This window comes from Rattus norvegicus, chromosome 10 (assembly GCF_021556685.1).
Source record: "Rattus norvegicus strain SHRSP/BbbUtx chromosome 10, alternate assembly SHRSP_T2T, whole genome shotgun sequence".
NCBI classification, from domain to species: domain Eukaryota; kingdom Metazoa; phylum Chordata; class Mammalia; order Rodentia; family Muridae; genus Rattus; species Rattus norvegicus.
Window position 1 is genome coordinate 43,216,727 of NC_141543.1, and position 17,714 is coordinate 43,234,440.

The window sequence follows — 17,714 nt, forward strand, 5'->3', positions numbered from 1 at the left end:
AGTGAGCCCCTTGGCCTCCTGGGCAATTTTATTCACTTTATTGATGTCTACATTGAAGGAAAGGAAGGGGCCTGCCCAAGGTCCCTCCACTTCTCAGAAGCTGAGCCAGGTTCAGAGGTAAGGAAGAGGTCCTGTCCTATCCACTTAACCCCAGCTCCTGACTGCCTCCCACCCCCAAATTTACCCCCAGAAAGCTAACTTGCCTGGTCTTCTCACTCAGCCTGGAAGGAAGGACTGCTAGTGAAAGCTTGCTAAACAGTAAATAAAGAAAGCAGGGTTGGAGAGGAGGGCTCAGGAACCATAAATCTCTTTAGAATTTTAAAAGGAGCTGGGGAATATTGACACGAATTAAATCCAATAAAACATTCATTTAATTAAACTTTAAATGATCCAAATATTTGCTGTTTGGTTAATATTTGTGTAGCTGACGGGAGCAGAATTACGATGGTTCTGCGTGTGGGTACTCACGCATTCTAATTTCGCATGAGCTTTTCTTGCACAAAGTACATATGTCTTTGTACATACAAATGACGAGGACCTCAACTGACAAAGATGCATCACCCAGCCCGGAGGGTCGCAGTAGGCTCCCACTGCCCTGACCCCAGGGCATTTGCCTTGTTCGTATTTGGCCCCATGTTCCAGGCTCTACCAGAAAGTTAGGACCCAGGAAGGAGGGGATCCTACCGTTGGAGCCCTATCCTACATGGAAGCCAGTTCTTGACGTCCAGAACTCTAACCCATCAGATTGCCTGCCTCTCATCCTCTGCCTTGAACTGCCTCACTTTGAGATTCCCAGGCCCCTCCTTATCTCAGAAGGCAGTGGTTCCCAGGCCTCACAGAAGCCTCCAGGGTGCCCACCATACGCACAAGAGTCCACAGTGGTCCAAGTAGAGGGGGCACCACTGTGTGTTAGTTACCTAGGGATGTGGTGCAAGCATCTGGGGAAAATCTCAGCAGAGAAGTGGAGCTCAAGGGACAGGAGAAGCCTTGTCTCCTGCAAACTCTGTGATGATGGTTTGGCCTGTCTTTCTAGTCTTGGTGGATGTTGGCTGCAGAGAGCTGTGATCCCTTTAGAACCTAGGCTCACTTCTTCTCCCAAGGCACTGAGAAAGAGGTGACTGAACACTCCCTCCATTGCTAAAGCCTGGTCCATGCTGGCAAGTCCATAGTCCACAGGTATGGATGCTCTGGGTGGAAACAGAGGGCTTCTCTGTGCAGCTTTATCCCAGTTGCCCTCCAGGCTGGTCTCCGGGGAAATAGCATGGTCCCTCTCCTGCTCCCCCTAGTTCCAACCAGCAGGACCTCCAGGCTACAAAGGTCAGCCCTGCCCCCCATCCAAGCTGAGCCTCCCACAAACCTCGGCCACTGGCACATCTTCAGGCTTTGGTCTGGCTCGCAGAATTCAGGGAGCTTCTACAAGAGTGTGCAGTATCTTTCTAAACCCCTCAGGATCCCTTCCTTTACGTACCTGGGAGACTCTCTTCCTACTCCCATAGTCCCCTGGAGCAAAAGCAGCATTCCACCCATCTTCTTGCTCCCAGAACACAGTGATCATCTGAGGAAGAGCTTTCTCCAGCTGAGAATCTTGGCTCCTGAGCTCCAAAACCCCAGAGCTCAGTGGGAGCTGCACAATAGTTTCATCAAATCCTTCCCCCCCCACCCCCTGTCTGTCTGTCTCTCTCTGTCCCTCTCCCTCTCCTTCTCCCTCTCCTTCTCCCTCTCCTTCTCCCTCTCCTTCTCTTCCTCCTTCTCTTCCTCCTTCCCTTCTTTTCTCTCTTCCTTTTTTTCTATCCCTCTCTTTTCTTCCTCTTCCTCTTTCTTCCCCCTTTCTCCCTCTTTCCCTCCCTTTCTCCCTCTTTCCCTCCCTGCCTCCTTCCCTCCTTTCCTCACCCCTTTCCATCACACCCTTCTCCCCATCCTCTGAGTCTGCACCCTCTCTTTCCCTACCCTGAGCAGTAACACTCCTGGCCCAGAGGTGGGAGGGCAGCAGGCAGACGGTGATTTAAGAGGAAACTTGAAATGCACCACTATAATGTTTGTGAAATATTATGCCGCCCGCGTCCGCATCCATCACCCGCTGCTTATCTTCCCTCGCACTGGCTCCTTCGCTCCAGTCACATTTTTCCTCGGAGTGACCACCCCTCCCCACCGGCCTCTCTGCTGTTGAACTCCTTTATTTTCATTTTCTCTGTTGTTCACCCATCCATCCAACAGACGCCGGGGGAACACCTCGTGTGCAGCTTGATCGTCTTCGAAGGCCCAGGGCAGGGCCACTAAATGACAAGGAAGGGACCTGGCTGCTGCAGATCTGACCTGAGGCACCTGGTTTTAACTCGCACCCTGCAGTGTTAAACCCGCACCTCTTTTCTGCACCGTTCCCCTCCCCCACGGGCTGGCTAGAGGGCTCGTGGTCCAGATGCACAGCCTGGGGCAATGCCACTCCAGCTCCTGGCTCCCAGCAGTCCACAGCGCTCGGCTCCCAGTCTGTGCGTCGTTTGTGACACTTTGAAGGATATACCTGCCAGGGGACCCGTGTCCCAGTATGACAGCGTAGTGAGATAGCGTGGCACTGTACAGTTCTGCCAGCACCTTACGCTACATACAGACACACATACCCACCCCTGAGCCAACCTGCCTCCCCAGCCCCTGAGAGGACATAGAGAAAGACCAGGGGACACCCGTTCCACTCCCTCCACTCTAGCCTAGTCCCATGTTTGCATTGAGCAGCCTGGATTTGATTAATTTTTCATAAATCCTGAGAATTTTAGAAAGCTGGGGGGGGGGCTGTGGAAATACTTTAGATCCTTCTATGTTTGCCTAAAGAGTGACCACTTTCCATGCCAGTTAGCAAGCAGAAAGTGGCAAGGATTCATAACTTGGCCAGCCTGGAACACACTGAAAAAAAAACATAATTAATAAATAAATAAATAATAATGAAAGGCCACAGTGCATGGTCACAGAACAGAAATCCAAATCCAAGCTCAGTGAATCTTCAGACAGAAACAGACTTTCAAAGGTCAGCCAGTTCATTCTCCAGACCTCAGACAGTGCAACCTTTAAGCTAACCCCAGACGGACGACATTCCTGTCGGCTCACCAACAGACCTTGACCGTGCTTAGCAGGTTCCAATTTCATTAAGCCAGCCGCTCCAAGCAGCACACCCCACAACTGGCTCTGTGGTCTCTCTTCTGGGTGGGCCTTATGGGGCCTAGCAACTGGTGTTTTCAAGCCCACTCATGAACCCATGGCCCAGATGTCTCCCCTCCACTTTAGCCAAGTTCCTGACCGGTTTTGACATTACACATCATTGGTACCGGTCACCCGGCAAGAGCGTCTATCCGTGCATTTAACTGGCACATTATAACCACTTCTGGGGGCCCAAGGCTCCCCTTGACCCTACTCTTTAGTGAATCCATAACCGTTTACCTAGATTACCTGGGATTTGACCTCTTGTGTCTGCCTCTGACCACTCTCTCCTCTCCCTCAACAGAGGTGATTCAACTGAGCCTCGCCCCTGAGGACAAGGTCAGCGTGACCACAGTGACCGTGGGCCTGAGCACAGTGCTGACCTGTGCTATTCGTGGAGACCTGAGGCCACCAATCATCTGGAAGCGCAATGGGCTCACCCTGAGCTTCCTGGGTCTGGAAGACATCAATGTAAGTTCCCTGACACTCATTCTAAGTGCTGGTGTATGTCCCAGGGATGCCACCTTGTGGGGCACCATGTGGCAATAGTGGCAAAGGGCTTCCTTTTAATAGGTCTACACTCAGCCTGACAGCTCTCGAGGATCCAAGTCACTGATGAAAAGGATGCCATGAATGACGTCATCATCCTGACAGCAGTCATGTCTAGTCAAAGGAGAGGGGCTACTGACTAGGAGGGAACATGGCCAGGGCAGGTGGCACCTCATCCCTCAAAGGGATGGGCCACAAGCTGTCAGAGAGCACAGCCAGGCGGAAGGCTTCAGAGCCAGAGAGAGACTCTGGCCAGGAATTACAAAGAGGAAACTCCCGCTCTATTGCTAGATAGAGTGTGGGCAGAAGGCTGGTCCCTGTAGAGGGCAAAAATGAGCAGGGTGACTGGTTGAAGGGGAGGTATGTGACAGACAAGGTGTGAGGGGGCCAAGTGAGGCCAGAGGAGACTTGTTTTGAGGATCTTCTTCACTGGGTAAGTATGTGCAGATTCAAAGACCTTCAAGCTGCTTCCCTCCCCAGATGGACATGTAGGTTATTCAGTCGTGAGTGGCCCTGGTTTAGCACAGAACCAATCCCAGTGTCCAAAGGCATTTACAAAGTGATGCCAACTGTGAGAGCTTCTGTACGTATAAACCCACACCCAATATGTACATACATGCACACATATACACACCACACACACACACACACACATACATACATACATACATACATACATACATACATCATACATCCACACATCACAACACGTACAAAAACCAGACAAACACAAAACACATACAACACACACACAAAACAACACACCATACTACATACATACACACATCACAGCATGTACAAAAACCAGACACACAAAACACATACAACACAATACACACACACACACACACCACACACACACACCATACCATACATATACACATACACATTCCTCATCAGAAGAGAGCAGGTGGGTGAATTCACATAGCCTGATACTTATATGACCAGTAGGAATACTTCTGGACCCTAAAGAACCAGACAGCTAGTTCTATATCAGCTTTGTGATTTTGAGTAATCCCTGGGCCTGCTGGTCCCTGGTAAATTTATCTCTAAGAAAGCAACCTGGGAAGCCCCTCTCTTCCACCGAACTTCAAGAAGACATGAACTAATTAATATTCCAACTGGTCTAGCTTTGGTAAAGGGTTGATGTGGCTACCCACACATTCATGATAGACATCAGCAGTGCTACCCATGTTGGTGAGATGCTGAGGTAGCTGTGGGTCTTGGGCTAAAATAAAAGGAGTACAGTTTTCAAGCAGAGGAGACTGCCCTGCTTGACTCGGGACAGAACAGTGGGGCCACAATAGGATGCTTGTGTCAGAAAAGGAAGAGTCACAGGATGCATGGTCAGATCCTGACTATCTACAGGAGGTAGAATGGGGGTGGGGTAGAGGGAGCTGACCTGAGCCATGTGCCGACAAAGGAAACTGATTTGAGCTCCTTAGATGGTTCAGCATTGCTGCCATCGGGCCTGTCTCATGGTAGAATAAGCCTCCCATCCCTGGGGACATGCAAGCACAAGCAGAGACCGTGGTGACCCTATAGCCACCCTCAAGATGGCAGCTAAACCCATGATCTGAAGATCCTGCCAGTGCTGAGTCTGTCATGGTGTATAAGCCCAGCCCCAAATATAAGTGTCATCAAGACTCTAGGCCCTTTTAGGGAGAGCCTGCAGATCACAGGAGAAGCAGCTAGAAAAGAATGGCCACTCTGAAGCTTCTAACCTGGCAGGTCTGGCTGAGGCCTGTCCTCAGCCATCTTGTCACACCAGGCAGGGTTATTTCCCTGAGATTTCCCCTATGTGGTACGGACAGCGAGAGTCCCCTCCCATCCATCTCTGAGTGTTGGTGAAGCACTGCCCGCGTGGGTACCTAATAAGACACTTCTTGAGTAACATCCTTCACCCCTTCATCCTCTGGATCTGAGATGGCCAGGCCTTGCCTGAAATCATAGCAAGAAAGTTCAGTGGCGTGCGTGCGTGCGTGCGTGCGTGCATGTGTTTTGAGTGTGAGTATGTATATGTGTAATTTGTGTGTGTACATGTTTGTTGAGTGTGTGTGTGTGTGTGTGTGCATGTGTATGTTGAATGTGAGTATATGTATGTTGGGTGTAGGGAGTATCAAGTGCATGTGTGTGTATATGTGTGTTGAGTAAGTGTGTGTGTGTGTATGTGTGTGTGTGTTAGGTATAAGTGTATATATGTAACTTATGTGTGTATGTGTATGGTGTGTATTTGTGTTTGGGGGGGGAGTGTTGAGTGCCTGTGTGTATATATGAGTGTTGAGTATAAGTGTGTCTGTGTGTGTGTGTCTGTGTGTCTGTGTGTGTCGGGTGTGTGGGGAGTATTGAGTGCATGTATGTGTATATGAGTGTTGAGTATAAGTGTGTATGTGTGTCTGTCTGTGTGTATGTGTGTTGGGTGTGTGTGGAGTATTGAGTGCATGTGTGTGTATATGAGTGTTGAGTGTAAGTATGTATGTGTGTATGTGTGTCTGTGTGTGTGTGTGTTTGGTGTGTGGGGAGTGTTTAGGGCATGTTTGTATATCTGAGTGTTGAGTGTATGTGCATGTGTGTATGTGTGTGTATGTGTGTCTGTAAGCGTGAGTGTGAGTGTGTGTGTCTGTGTGTGTTGGGTGTGTGAGCTTGTGTACACAGACCCTATTATAATTAGGATCCATTTACAAACAGCGTTGGCCGCTGTGACTGTCTCCTCGAGGGGCCGGGCCACTGGTGACTGACTAACCTCCCGAGCGTTCCTTAGTGCTCTATTTAAACAGATCAGAAATAAGAGCAGAGGCAAATGCTCCTTAGTGCACTTGCCATCAGTTAATTAAATTACTCAAACATGCCTCCAGCACCAACTCGATTGCATTTCTCCTTTTCAAATCAGGTTAGCAATTTGGATAATTGTGGGTGCAACCAGAGATTAATGGTCCCTCGTTACCTCCCCAGAAACACTTGCTCATGGTTGAGTCGGTAGCCTGCAAATAGGCCTAGGCGGGTCTATGCTTCTCAGACGTCCACACACACAAGTGGGGGGGTCACCTGCTCCCCATGGGTCCCCACTACCTGCAAGTGCATCATACACAGCCTCCTCTACCTCAGGGAGAGGGAACGGAGCACCACCTGCTAATGAAGAACGGAGACTGGTTTCGAAGGGGCCCAGGTTTGAGTCTCAGCTTCTCACTTAATTGAGTGACCTTGGAAAGGCCTATATAGGCCTTTATAGGTCTCAGTGTTCCTCATCTGTGATATGGAGATAAATGAGAGAGTACTTGCCTTATAGATTTACAGTAATGCGAGGCATGGCTCATTCTTGACTTAGACTATTCTGTGAGTGCCATTATCACCTTTACTTTCATTATTATCATCATTATTATTATCATCATCATCATCATCACCATCACCATCATCATCATTAATATTAAGCTGATCATGTGTGGGTAACACCCAGCCAAGTACCAGATACCGAGGTTTGCAGCGGCAAACCTCCAGGAGAGGGAGGAGGAGGCCTCCAGGAGTAAGTCAGGCCAAAGGGAGCAACTGAAGGTCCTTAGAAGGCCTGGAGCATTTATAAAGCAAGAACTGGCCAGGAGAGAACAGCCAGGGAGGACCCTGGGGTTCTTGGTGTTTTCAGAACCTCTTGCCCATCTCAGCATCCACTCCCCCTGCCACTGTGAATGCTGAAATACAATCAACAGAGTTGTAATTAATGCCTGGTACCCAACATGGCTTCCAACCAAGGAAGCAGATCAGCCTTCCAAACCGGAGGCAGGGAGATTAGAAAACACAAAAGGTGTGGGGCTCCTTTCTTTGTCATTTGTATGAGACATCTTGATTGGCAAGAAAATATTAATCACTTTTTCACTACTCTCTTAATGAGACGCTTTCATGGGCAACAAAATATTAATTTGTCTTGTCTTATCTGTTAAGAATTCTGTTAATGAATTCAGTCACAGAGCTATTAGAGAATGCCATCCTAATGACACATGTAATTAAACTTTTCTGACTTGCAAACATCAAAGATGCCTTGCGCATCAGAATAATATTTGATCAGAAAGCCAATGCTCCCCTCTAGCCCGGAGGCGAGCAATGAGCCGCCTGTGTTCTGCAGAGAGCCACTGCACCCTGCTTGCCAGTCATCATTTTAGCATTGATTTGCTTACAAAGTGCCAGTGAGCTACAAAGGCCCCGTGCTGGGGCCCAGAGCAAAGACGCTGTCCCCAGCACACAGGGAGGGGCAGGGCTTCTCCAAACACCTGTTGGAAGGACTACAGAAAGGAGAGGGCCTGACTGGGGCTTCCTGCAACCAGGAAAAGCAAGAGAGAGTAGTAGAAAGGCCCCAGCCAGCAACAGACCCCACAAAGAACCTGAAATATTAATGTTAACAGCCTTTGCCGGTTCCCCATAGACCCAGGAGAGCTACTGGGTTTTGGCCAGGGAGTAATGCAATCCACCTTCCAACCTAAACATGAGCATATCTCCAAGAAGAGTCCCAAGTAACATGGAACCCAGAATAAGAGGGAGGCCCATGGCTGCTCTCAGGTCTCTCCCCTCTCTTGGCCCAGGACACAGTCAGAGCAGCTACAGTGGTTCCTGCTTAAGGTTCCCTCCTTGTGACTACGGCTCCATCGATAGGACTTTCCCCTTGTCAGAAAGTCCAACCTGGACCTTTCAGAGCCTCTCAGGAAGAACTGCCCACACCAGTATTCCATAGGCATATGCTCCAGCTTCACCCCAAGCAGCTTTAGAACAGCAGACAACCCCAAAAGAAGGTGCCCCACACGCTGAAGAAGCAGCTGGGCAGAGTGCCAGCCACGGCGCCCTTGCAAAAGGTTACAATATGCCCCCCTCTTGAAGTGAAGTCAATGGTTTCTACTCCAACCCGCGGTCCCTGGAGCCAATGACATGCAGCCTGTAGTTCAGTTACTTCCGGAAACAGCTCTCTTTCTCATGTGTCTCAGATCTGGTCCTGAGCTCCACTCGCCTCAACCCTCAGGGACCTGTGGCTACTGTCACTGACCCAGAAGCTTCCTTCTGCCATCAGTCTGCCCCAAAGACTGTGTCTGATAGAGGAAGAAGAGGGGACCTTGATCTCCCACCCCATGCCACCCCCGCCAGCCCATGCCATGATGCCCCCACAGGCCATCCCACTGTGAACATCAGAAGCCATCGGCCAGAGTTCCCTGTCTGTGTTTTATCCAAGTGACACAGCAACTTGATGTCACTCACAAATTGCCAATAACAGGTGTCTGCCAGCAGCCAGAGTCCATGATAGGGGTGTTCATCCTGGAGGGAGTTGCTCTGCCCAGACACGACGACAATATCCCATTAGAAAGGGAGGTTAAGTTCTCCAGGGTCCCCCTACCCTGAGGGTCACACAGCTCAGTGATTTAAAAAAAAGCCACTTTGGACTCTAGAATTTGTGTGCATGCGTGTGTGCATCGTGTGTGTGTGTGTGTGTGTGTGTGTGTGTGTGTGTGTGTGTATGTGTGTGTGTGTGTGTGTTCAAGTATGTCCTGCACAGAAGCCAGGAAAGCATTTCACTTTCTCGCCTAAATCACAAGAACCATGTCTCCCCTTCCCTGGCTAGCCCTCCATCTCCTCAAGGCTCAGAGCCAGGCTTGGGGGCTAAGCCAGGGTCCACGTCAAAGACAGGTGTGTGTATATGCTACTCCCGGCCCTATACTGGGCATCTGGAGGCAGGGGGTTGGACACTGCCTCACTGTCTGCACAAAGCAAACATGCAAACCCACTCTGGACCACAGTCTTCTGATTCTTTAAGCCCTCCAGGCTGAGTGAGGGACATCCCGGAACCCAGACTACGTGCCCAAATACTGTCATTTGTCCTCTACCCCATGACTCCTACACTCTCCCTGTCACTCAAAGGGTCACAGCACCTGCCCAATGAGGGGACAGAAACAGGGACAGGGCATCCCCAAAGCTGCAGATGGTGCCAGATCAGTAGAATCACTGAGTGTTGGGGCTGTTTTTCCTACAGATTCCCAACTGCTCCTGACTTACGGTAGCAGGTACCGGACTGGTCTCTTCCCCCAACTGCATCCCTCCTCAGCACTGCATAAGGTGGACAGGCTTAAAGCACTCAAAGGAGTAGAGGAGCTTCCTGGGGGCCTGCAGCCAGTCTGCCACCCAGTGGCATTCTTTCGGTTTATTTAATAACAGGATATAATACTTGGTGCCTGGTATTGCCGTGCCTGGGGGCTACCTCTGCCTGCCCCCTCAACTTGCTCTGGGTCCTGAGATCCCACAGCTGCATTCTCTTGGGTGTGGGGGTCAGGTATGAGGTGCTGGCTCATTAGCCACTGCCCTCTAGCCCCAATGAGGACAGTCTCAGGAAAAAAAAAAAGCAGAGAGAGAGAGAGAGAGAGAGAGAGAGAGAGAGAGCGCACATGCATGTGTATCTCTAGGTACCAAACCCAGGACCTTGTACATGCTTAGCAAGTCCTGTACCACTATACCACTGTATTCACTGTCTTTCTTATATTCTTCTCTTTAAAAAAGAAAAAAAAAGTGAGGAGGGGGGATATGGGATAGCAAGGTGCCTCAGTGGGTAAAGACAGGTGCTTGCTGCCAAATATGGTGACTCACTGGTCCCACATGATAGAAGGAGATAGCCAGGTCCCTCAAGTTATCCTCTGCCCTCCATATCTGCACCTCCATATGTGCACACATGAGTGTGCGCGCGCAGACACACACACACACGCACACACACACACACACACACGCACACTATGGTGCACAGCCCCACATAGATGCATGTGTCTGTACTATGGTGCACATGTCTGTACATACATATAGTCACCATGAAATAAATAAATGTTTTTAAAAGATTTTAAAGACTTATCACACACTCAGTATATTTCAAATAACGTGAATGATCCAGTCTTTATTGGGTTGTAGGTTTGAGGTTTCTGTGGGGTTTTTTTTTCTTCTTTTCTTTCTTTTTTTTTCTTTTTTTTTAACTGAAGCTCACTATTTGGGGCTTTCAACTGTTGGCAGGCAGAGTACACTGATAAAAGCAGCAACACAAAGCCCACTAGAAGCAAGTATCTGTGCCATTGTTTGAAGGGTCTGTTAAAAGGTTCCCTTTCCCCCATGGCTAAACGGTGTAGAACTGAGAACAAATATTTCTAATGAGGCATGTGCTTGCTCTCTCCAATTGTTTCTTTGGAAGTGAGTTCTTTAAAAAAAAAAGACAAAAAGAAAATGATTTAGGAGCTCATGACTCATTTAATTTTTATTGTCTTTGTATGAAGCGGTCGTGAATGCACTGTGGCGTGATGCAAGGCGTTTGATTAGCATGGAGAGCTGTTTGCCACACGGCAGACAGTAGCTGTCATTCTGCATTAAGATCATCTCATTAAACTCCTGGGTACATTTTGTTTTAAACTCTTGGAAAACACAGTACTTGAAGGCGAGGCCAAAAAAGCTCCTGCCTTTTTGATCTTTGGGTGGATTCACACTATTGATCTATTGTCCAGAGTGTTCCATGGGCTGGGGATGTGGGTCAGTGGATGGACTGCTTGGCTTGCATACACAAACGCTGGGTTCCGTCCCCAGCACTGCGTAAACGGGGTGTGGTAACTGTAGCTCATAGGCAGTAGAGGCAGGAAGACAGGAAGACAAAAGTCCTCTGTTTGCAAGTCAGAAGCCAGCCTGTGCCACGTGAGACCCTGTATTAAAAAGAAAAGAAAAAAGTCAGTCCTGGAGATGGGGTGCCAAGTCTAGGGTGTGCCAATTGTGGACCTGTGGCTCGACTGTCCGGAGTGCTCTCTCTGGCGTTTGCTTCCTAGGTGTGGTCCTCGGGCTCATCTTCCTCCTCTTTCAGTGCTGCCTTCAGTACCTAACTAGACCCTGGTGGAGGCAGAGCCCATGGAGTCCTCACAGACAGTGGAGGAGGCTGTCCTATGTCCCTCTTGGCCACTGCAGGTTGGAGCCCACCCCTCCAAAGGATGCTCTCCAGAACCTGCAGTCCCAGGACCACACCAGAACAGCTCCCTGCCTTGCCCTGTGCCCACCCGGAGTACCCTCAGTGCTGTCTCTTTGTTCCTTTGTGTTGTCCACTGCCTGTGCTGAAGTCCTCATCCAGATACACACACACCTCTCATCTCTGCCCAAGTCTGTGAGGCAACTTTCTGGGAGAAGCACATGTTCGGTTTGGAGAGAGTTTGTTTGTTCGTTCATTTGTTTGTTGTTTTTAAATAGGCTATCCTGCAGTTCAGGCTAGCCTTGAACCCCTAGTGTAGCTAAGGTTACCCTCCTGTCTCCTTCCACCTCCTGATTGCTGGGATCACCACTGTGCCCTCTACACTTGGTTTATGTAATGGAAGGGGCCAAATCCAGGGCTTCTGAGGCAAGCATTCACCAACTTAGTGAGACCCTCTCCCTGACATATTCAGTTTGGAAAGATATTATTATTATTAAATCTTTTTCCATAGTGTATACTGGTTTATACCCCTTCCAACAATGTGTAAGGATTTTTAAGCACCAAATCAAGGGGGAATAGCCTGATCAAAAAATCTCTTGGTCCCTACAAAGAAATGTAATTTTTTTTAAAAAGTCATCTGGTAATGTTCTAATGACTGTAGCTGGCTATCATGGAACAGATTGGAACCAGGGGCTATTTCCCCATTAAGCCTTCTCAACCTGGGGACTTGTGACCCAAGGGTCAATTGGAGGAGGAATGCCTTGTAGGTGACGACAGTTGATTCAAGTGGTCTGGGACTTCAAATGATGCTGTCACACGCATCCTGATACCCAAGTCCCTTCACAACCCTTGCACACACTGACAATTAGCCACTGACCCAAAGCCCTGGCCATAAGCCCAACAGCTACCACTTATACCTCACAACACTCCAGCCCAAGGAGTGCTCCATGCTGGCAGTTTCCAGCAGGAAATATACAGGAGTGAATCTGTCAGAAGACATCAGCAGAATCCAGAGAGTTCCAAGCAAGATGCTTCCTGAGGCCCTTCCCAGGGCAGCCCTAGATGAGCTGTTTTACACTAGTGTGGCCAGCCCTTGGTATCCAGAGATCTTTCTGGAGCCTCATCATAGCCTGCCCTGTAGGTGAGCTTTAGCCTGCAACCCCTCAGGAAGCAAGGTAGGCCCCACTTGGCCTGAAGATCCCATATAAACAAAGACTCCTAAGAACATTCTGGGGATTTAGGCACCATCTTTCTACAGAGGAGGGCAAGAGTTAGCAGTTTCTTTGAGTGATGGTAAATCCTGATGCCCTTCCTGTCAGGCATATGCCTTAAGGAACAGCATCCTAAGGTACGTGCCTCCCTCCAGTCAGCTGTCATACCAGAGTTCCTTATTCATCACGAACCACGTGGCTCACTAAGGACAACACCATGATGGAGACATATGAGATACCGACCTTCCTTGAGCTCATAGTCATGGGGAGAGTAGTCCCTCATGTCATCCAGTGAGCACACATGCCCCAGGGTCTTGAAGAAGCTAGGAGTTTTCCTTCCAGAAGGGGGTGCCTTCTTATGTACCTCTGACCCCCTTTCCTAGTCTTGAACCTGAAGTGGGCAGGACAGCCCCAGCCCGGGAGCCTGGGATGCCTACCCCTGCATAGTTTCCCTCTTTAGGCTTCAGTGACCACCCAGCATGTTGCCACAATATTCTTTATACGAAAGGATCTCGAGCAAGAGGACAGGTTTGGCGGGTCTCTGCAGAGTGTCAGATCCGTTCTTGGAGGAACTGTAAGAACTAAAACAACACAGGCACCCGGACATAAGTGACCAGCTATAGAGAACTGGCAGGTTGTTGTGTCTGTGTGTGTGTGTGTGTGTGTGTGTGTGTGTGTGTGTGTGTGTGTAGGACAGAAGATAGCTTGTAGGAGCTGGTTTTCCTTCTGCCATATAGGTCCCAGGAATCCAACATGGATCCAGGGTCATCATGCTTGGTTAAGTGCCTTTAACTACTGATGTATCATGCCACCCCTTGAACTTGAACTGTTGACCCTATCTATAATCCCGGGGCAATGCTGGGATTATTGCTATGCAATACTATGCCCCGTTCATGCAGTGCTAGGGATCGAGCTCAGGGCTTTCTCATGCTCAAAGCATGTCTTTGTACGGATGCTATAGGTTCATACCAGTGCAGGCAATGGGAACTCCACTTGGCCCGGATACTAAACATGTGATTCATATGTCTCTGAGTATTGGCTACTACCAATCAACCACATCTCACTCCGTGTGGGGAATATATTGACTAGCAAGATACCAGGATGATGATGTTTTAGGAGCTAGAATCAAGCCGGTATGGAATCTGAAACCCCTGTTTATCCCTCCTCCCCAAAGAGAGCCAGGAGTGCTCCTTGGGTTTGCTGGTTTGTTAGTTTTGTGTATTTGTGACTTGTGTGTGTGTGTGTGTGTGTGTGTGTGTGTGTGTAATTATGCACCATGTGCATGCCTGGTACCCAGGAAGCCAGAAGAGAGCATCAGATCTCCTGGAGCTGGAGTTAGAAATGATAGTGAGCTGTCATGTGGGTGCTGGGTCTTGAACCTGGATCCTCTGCCAGTGCTTGTAACCACTGAGCCACCTCTCCAGCCCCCTCAGTGACACTTCTTGGAAGAGCAGGGTTGGAAGGTTCTGAATAGATGTCTCCAAGCTGAGCTTCAACTTGTAACTTTGACAGTATGGTTAAGCTGAACTTTAGTAGCACCCTGGAGTGCTCGTGTTTAACGCTGAGTCACCAAACACTCAGCCTTGGTGGCTCATTGTGGCATTACTTATGCCTGACTCTAGGGTGTCACTGTGGAAGCATCCCCCACCTCCTCTCTGCTTAACTACTGTTTAATACTGAAGTCTCATCTAATTACTTTCTCTAATAAGGGCAAACACTTAGAAAATCGCTTTTTAATAGACAAACATCATGTCTTTAAGTAAAATTGTCTCTTCCCCCAAAAATGGATGTGCACCCATACAAAGAATGGTCTAATCTGGCATCTGTTTATTTCTGGAAGGAACTTTGATTTTGCTAATACATTTCTATGTATCAGAGGGAAAAAGCTATCCATAAAAAAACAATTACAGCGATGCAATCAAGCATTGATAGTAGTATTCAGACACATCTCAGGAAGCATTCAGAAGAGGAAAGATTGCAGGCTTAGTTTTATGTAGCTTCTTATAAATCAATGTTTAAAGTAATTCTCTCACATCCAATGAGGTAATTTGATTTCTGCAGCCAGTATTCATATCCAGAAAACAATATGCATTCCGTTCTGTAATTATATGATGTCTATTGTTTTAGCCTAGAGAGATTATTTTATTTATTACAGAGGCGGGCTCTCCCTGAGCCGACACCACAGGCAATGATGTGCTCTGTACTTAACAAAAGAGCTGCAGAGCATCTGGCCGGCTTTCTGGTCCCCTCTGGGCTGGTGCAGCTCATCCCACTAGTTCACTACCCTGGGGTGGGGGTGGGGTGGGGTGGGGGGTGAGACGGGATGAGGTTGGGGGTGAGGGGTACTTCTCTTACAGGGAACAAGGACTTGTTTTTGAGAGGCAAGAGAAGCAGGCAGAAGCTAAAAGACTCTTTCTGGGGCTCTGCACAAGGGCATTTCTATCTGCTGCTGCCCTGAGCCAAACCTCCGGTCAATCCTGAAGGATGCAAAAGAACTGAGTCCCTCAGAGGGCTACGATAGATAGAGAAGAGATGGGCAGGCCGTGGAAACAGGAATATACCAGACCTTGGAAGATGGCTCAGTAAAGTGCATAAGGTTGATGAGGACCTAAGTTCAATCCCCATAACCCGTGGGAAAAGCCACGTGTGGTGGTACATGTTTGCCATCCCAGCACTGGGAAGGCAGAGATGGGAGGACCCTGTGGTTCCCTGGCCAGCTAGCACAGCCACATCAGCAAGCTGCAGGTCAATGCAGAGACCCCTAGGTGGCACCTAAGGAATGACACCCTGTGTTGATCTCTCCTCCATATGCCCCTGTGCATACACAACTGTCTGTATGCATGACTGCTTGGAGCGAATCCATGGCCATTCTGCCAGCCCCTATGTTGTGACCTCACATGGCTAATCAGCACTTGATCAGATACAGAGGCAGGAGCAGGACACCAGACTTCCACACCAGGGAAAGAGAACATGACTGTATCCCTACAGAAATGCCCACTCAATAAACACCACTGAATGGGGACTGCTGGGTTCAGCTCTGGGGACACAGCAGTGACCCCAGAGTCCAAGCATCCCCTCCCTCTCATGCAGCTCAAGTTGAGTGGGTTTCAGGGTGGCCAACACAGTAACAAGGCATTGTGATGCAAAGAAGAGGAGTTAGAGTGGCAGTCAGGGCAGTCAGGTGGGAGGTGAGTGCAGCCTGGGGACCTGGAGAGGACAGGGACTGCAAGTGAAAGGCTCCCTTGATCCTGTAAAGGATGGGCAAGCACACTAAAGCAGAGCAGAGAGGAAGCATGGGACAGTGGGGCAGCACTGCCACTGTCCCCCAGGCCAGGGTGAGGATGTGCGCCATCTGGTGTTTGCATGAAAAAGCCTGTTCTGTGGGGAGAGCACACTGCAGGGAGACAAAGGTAGGGGGGGGGGGTCTCTGCTCCCCAGATGGTGGCCGGATGCAGGATGTCCTGATAGAGAAGGTTAGAAGAATCAGATGTTTTCAAAATAGATCCTACTAACTGGGTATCTGCTCTATGTTTTGGCGTTTTCCCAGAAGATTAAACAATGAGATGTATGTCTGGAGATGTTCAAGTCCTTTATATAAAATGGCACAGCGTTTGCGTATCTATACGTACCCTCCCCTGAACAAGCTCTACACAATGTGTATGGTGGGGAATGGTAAAGAGGCTCGTCAACAGTTATTATGTTATACTCTTCAAGGAATGTTGACAAGAACAAAGTCTGGGCAGACAGCATCTTTCTCCTGCTATCTCCCCTAACTATCTCTAGATATAGAACACCAGCATTCAGGGATAGGGCAGTGGGGAGCAACCAGATCCTGACACGAGTAACCTCTTGAATTCTGTGTGCTGATGTTAATGGGGTACCACCCTCAGGTGATCCCTGGGAGTTTGACTTTAGACAGCCACCTTACCTAGACCCCCTCTAAGCCTTCAAAGTGCTGTGACACAGATGACTAGCAACCCTGACAAAGTGGGGACCATAGAAAGGGAACACTGAAGCCTGAGGTTTGCTTCGAGGACCCTAGCAAGGCTGTGATGAGGAGAGTCAAGAAATATTCGAATGATCCTACACTAGAAGCCAGCAAGCAGCTCTGGTTCTGCGTTTTAGGGTGGAGTCTGCCTCAGTCTGACCACATGGAACCTTGAGTTTCCCCTCCCTACTCCTCCCCCTGTAAGGATGAGCTACCTACCCCTAACCGCCCAATACACACACACACACACACACACACACACACACACACACACACAAAGACACAGAGAGAGAGAAACACATACACAGAGAAACACACACACACACAAACACACACAGAGAGAGAAACACACACACAGAGAAACACAACACACATAAACACACATACACAAACACAGAGAGAGAGACAGAGAGAAACACACACACACACACACACACACACAAAGACACAAACAGAGAGAGAGAGAAACAGAGAGAAACACACACACAAACATACACACACACACAAAGACACACACACACACACACACACACACACACACACAGAAGGAGCTGCACCCGGCCTCCCAGCATCTTTCAGAGGCCTGCCATCCCAGCACTGGATCCAAGCATAGCACCCATGTTCTGGTTCAGGAAACAGAGTCTGCCATCCCAGCATTGAGCAGCCATTAGTTCATCAGAACTCAGGTGTGAGCCCTTAGGGCTCAGTTACGACACAGGACAAGTCAGCTAGCTATCTGGTGTGTACTTAGGCGGAGGCTTCTACAGGATGGTAGGAATGAGCTCTTTTAAACAAAGTGATGTTTCACAGTCAGGGTGCAGGTTCCAGAAGC

The 17,714-nt window shown here is 49.0% G+C and overlaps 1 protein-coding gene across 7 annotated transcripts in view; it reads left to right on the plus strand.

Moving 5' to 3' along the window:
* Fstl4 (follistatin-like 4) overlaps nt 1-17,714 on the plus strand; it is a 433,607-nt gene that overhangs the window by 368,519 nt on the left and 47,374 nt on the right. For 5 of the 7 annotated variants that reach the window (NM_001414342.2, NM_001107000.4, XM_087571655.1 and 2 more), the window contains 1 exon segment: nt 3,491-3,657. In NM_001414342.2, the coding sequence (NP_001401271.1) occupies nt 3,491-3,657 (167 nt within the window). 7 annotated transcript variants of the gene reach the window in all.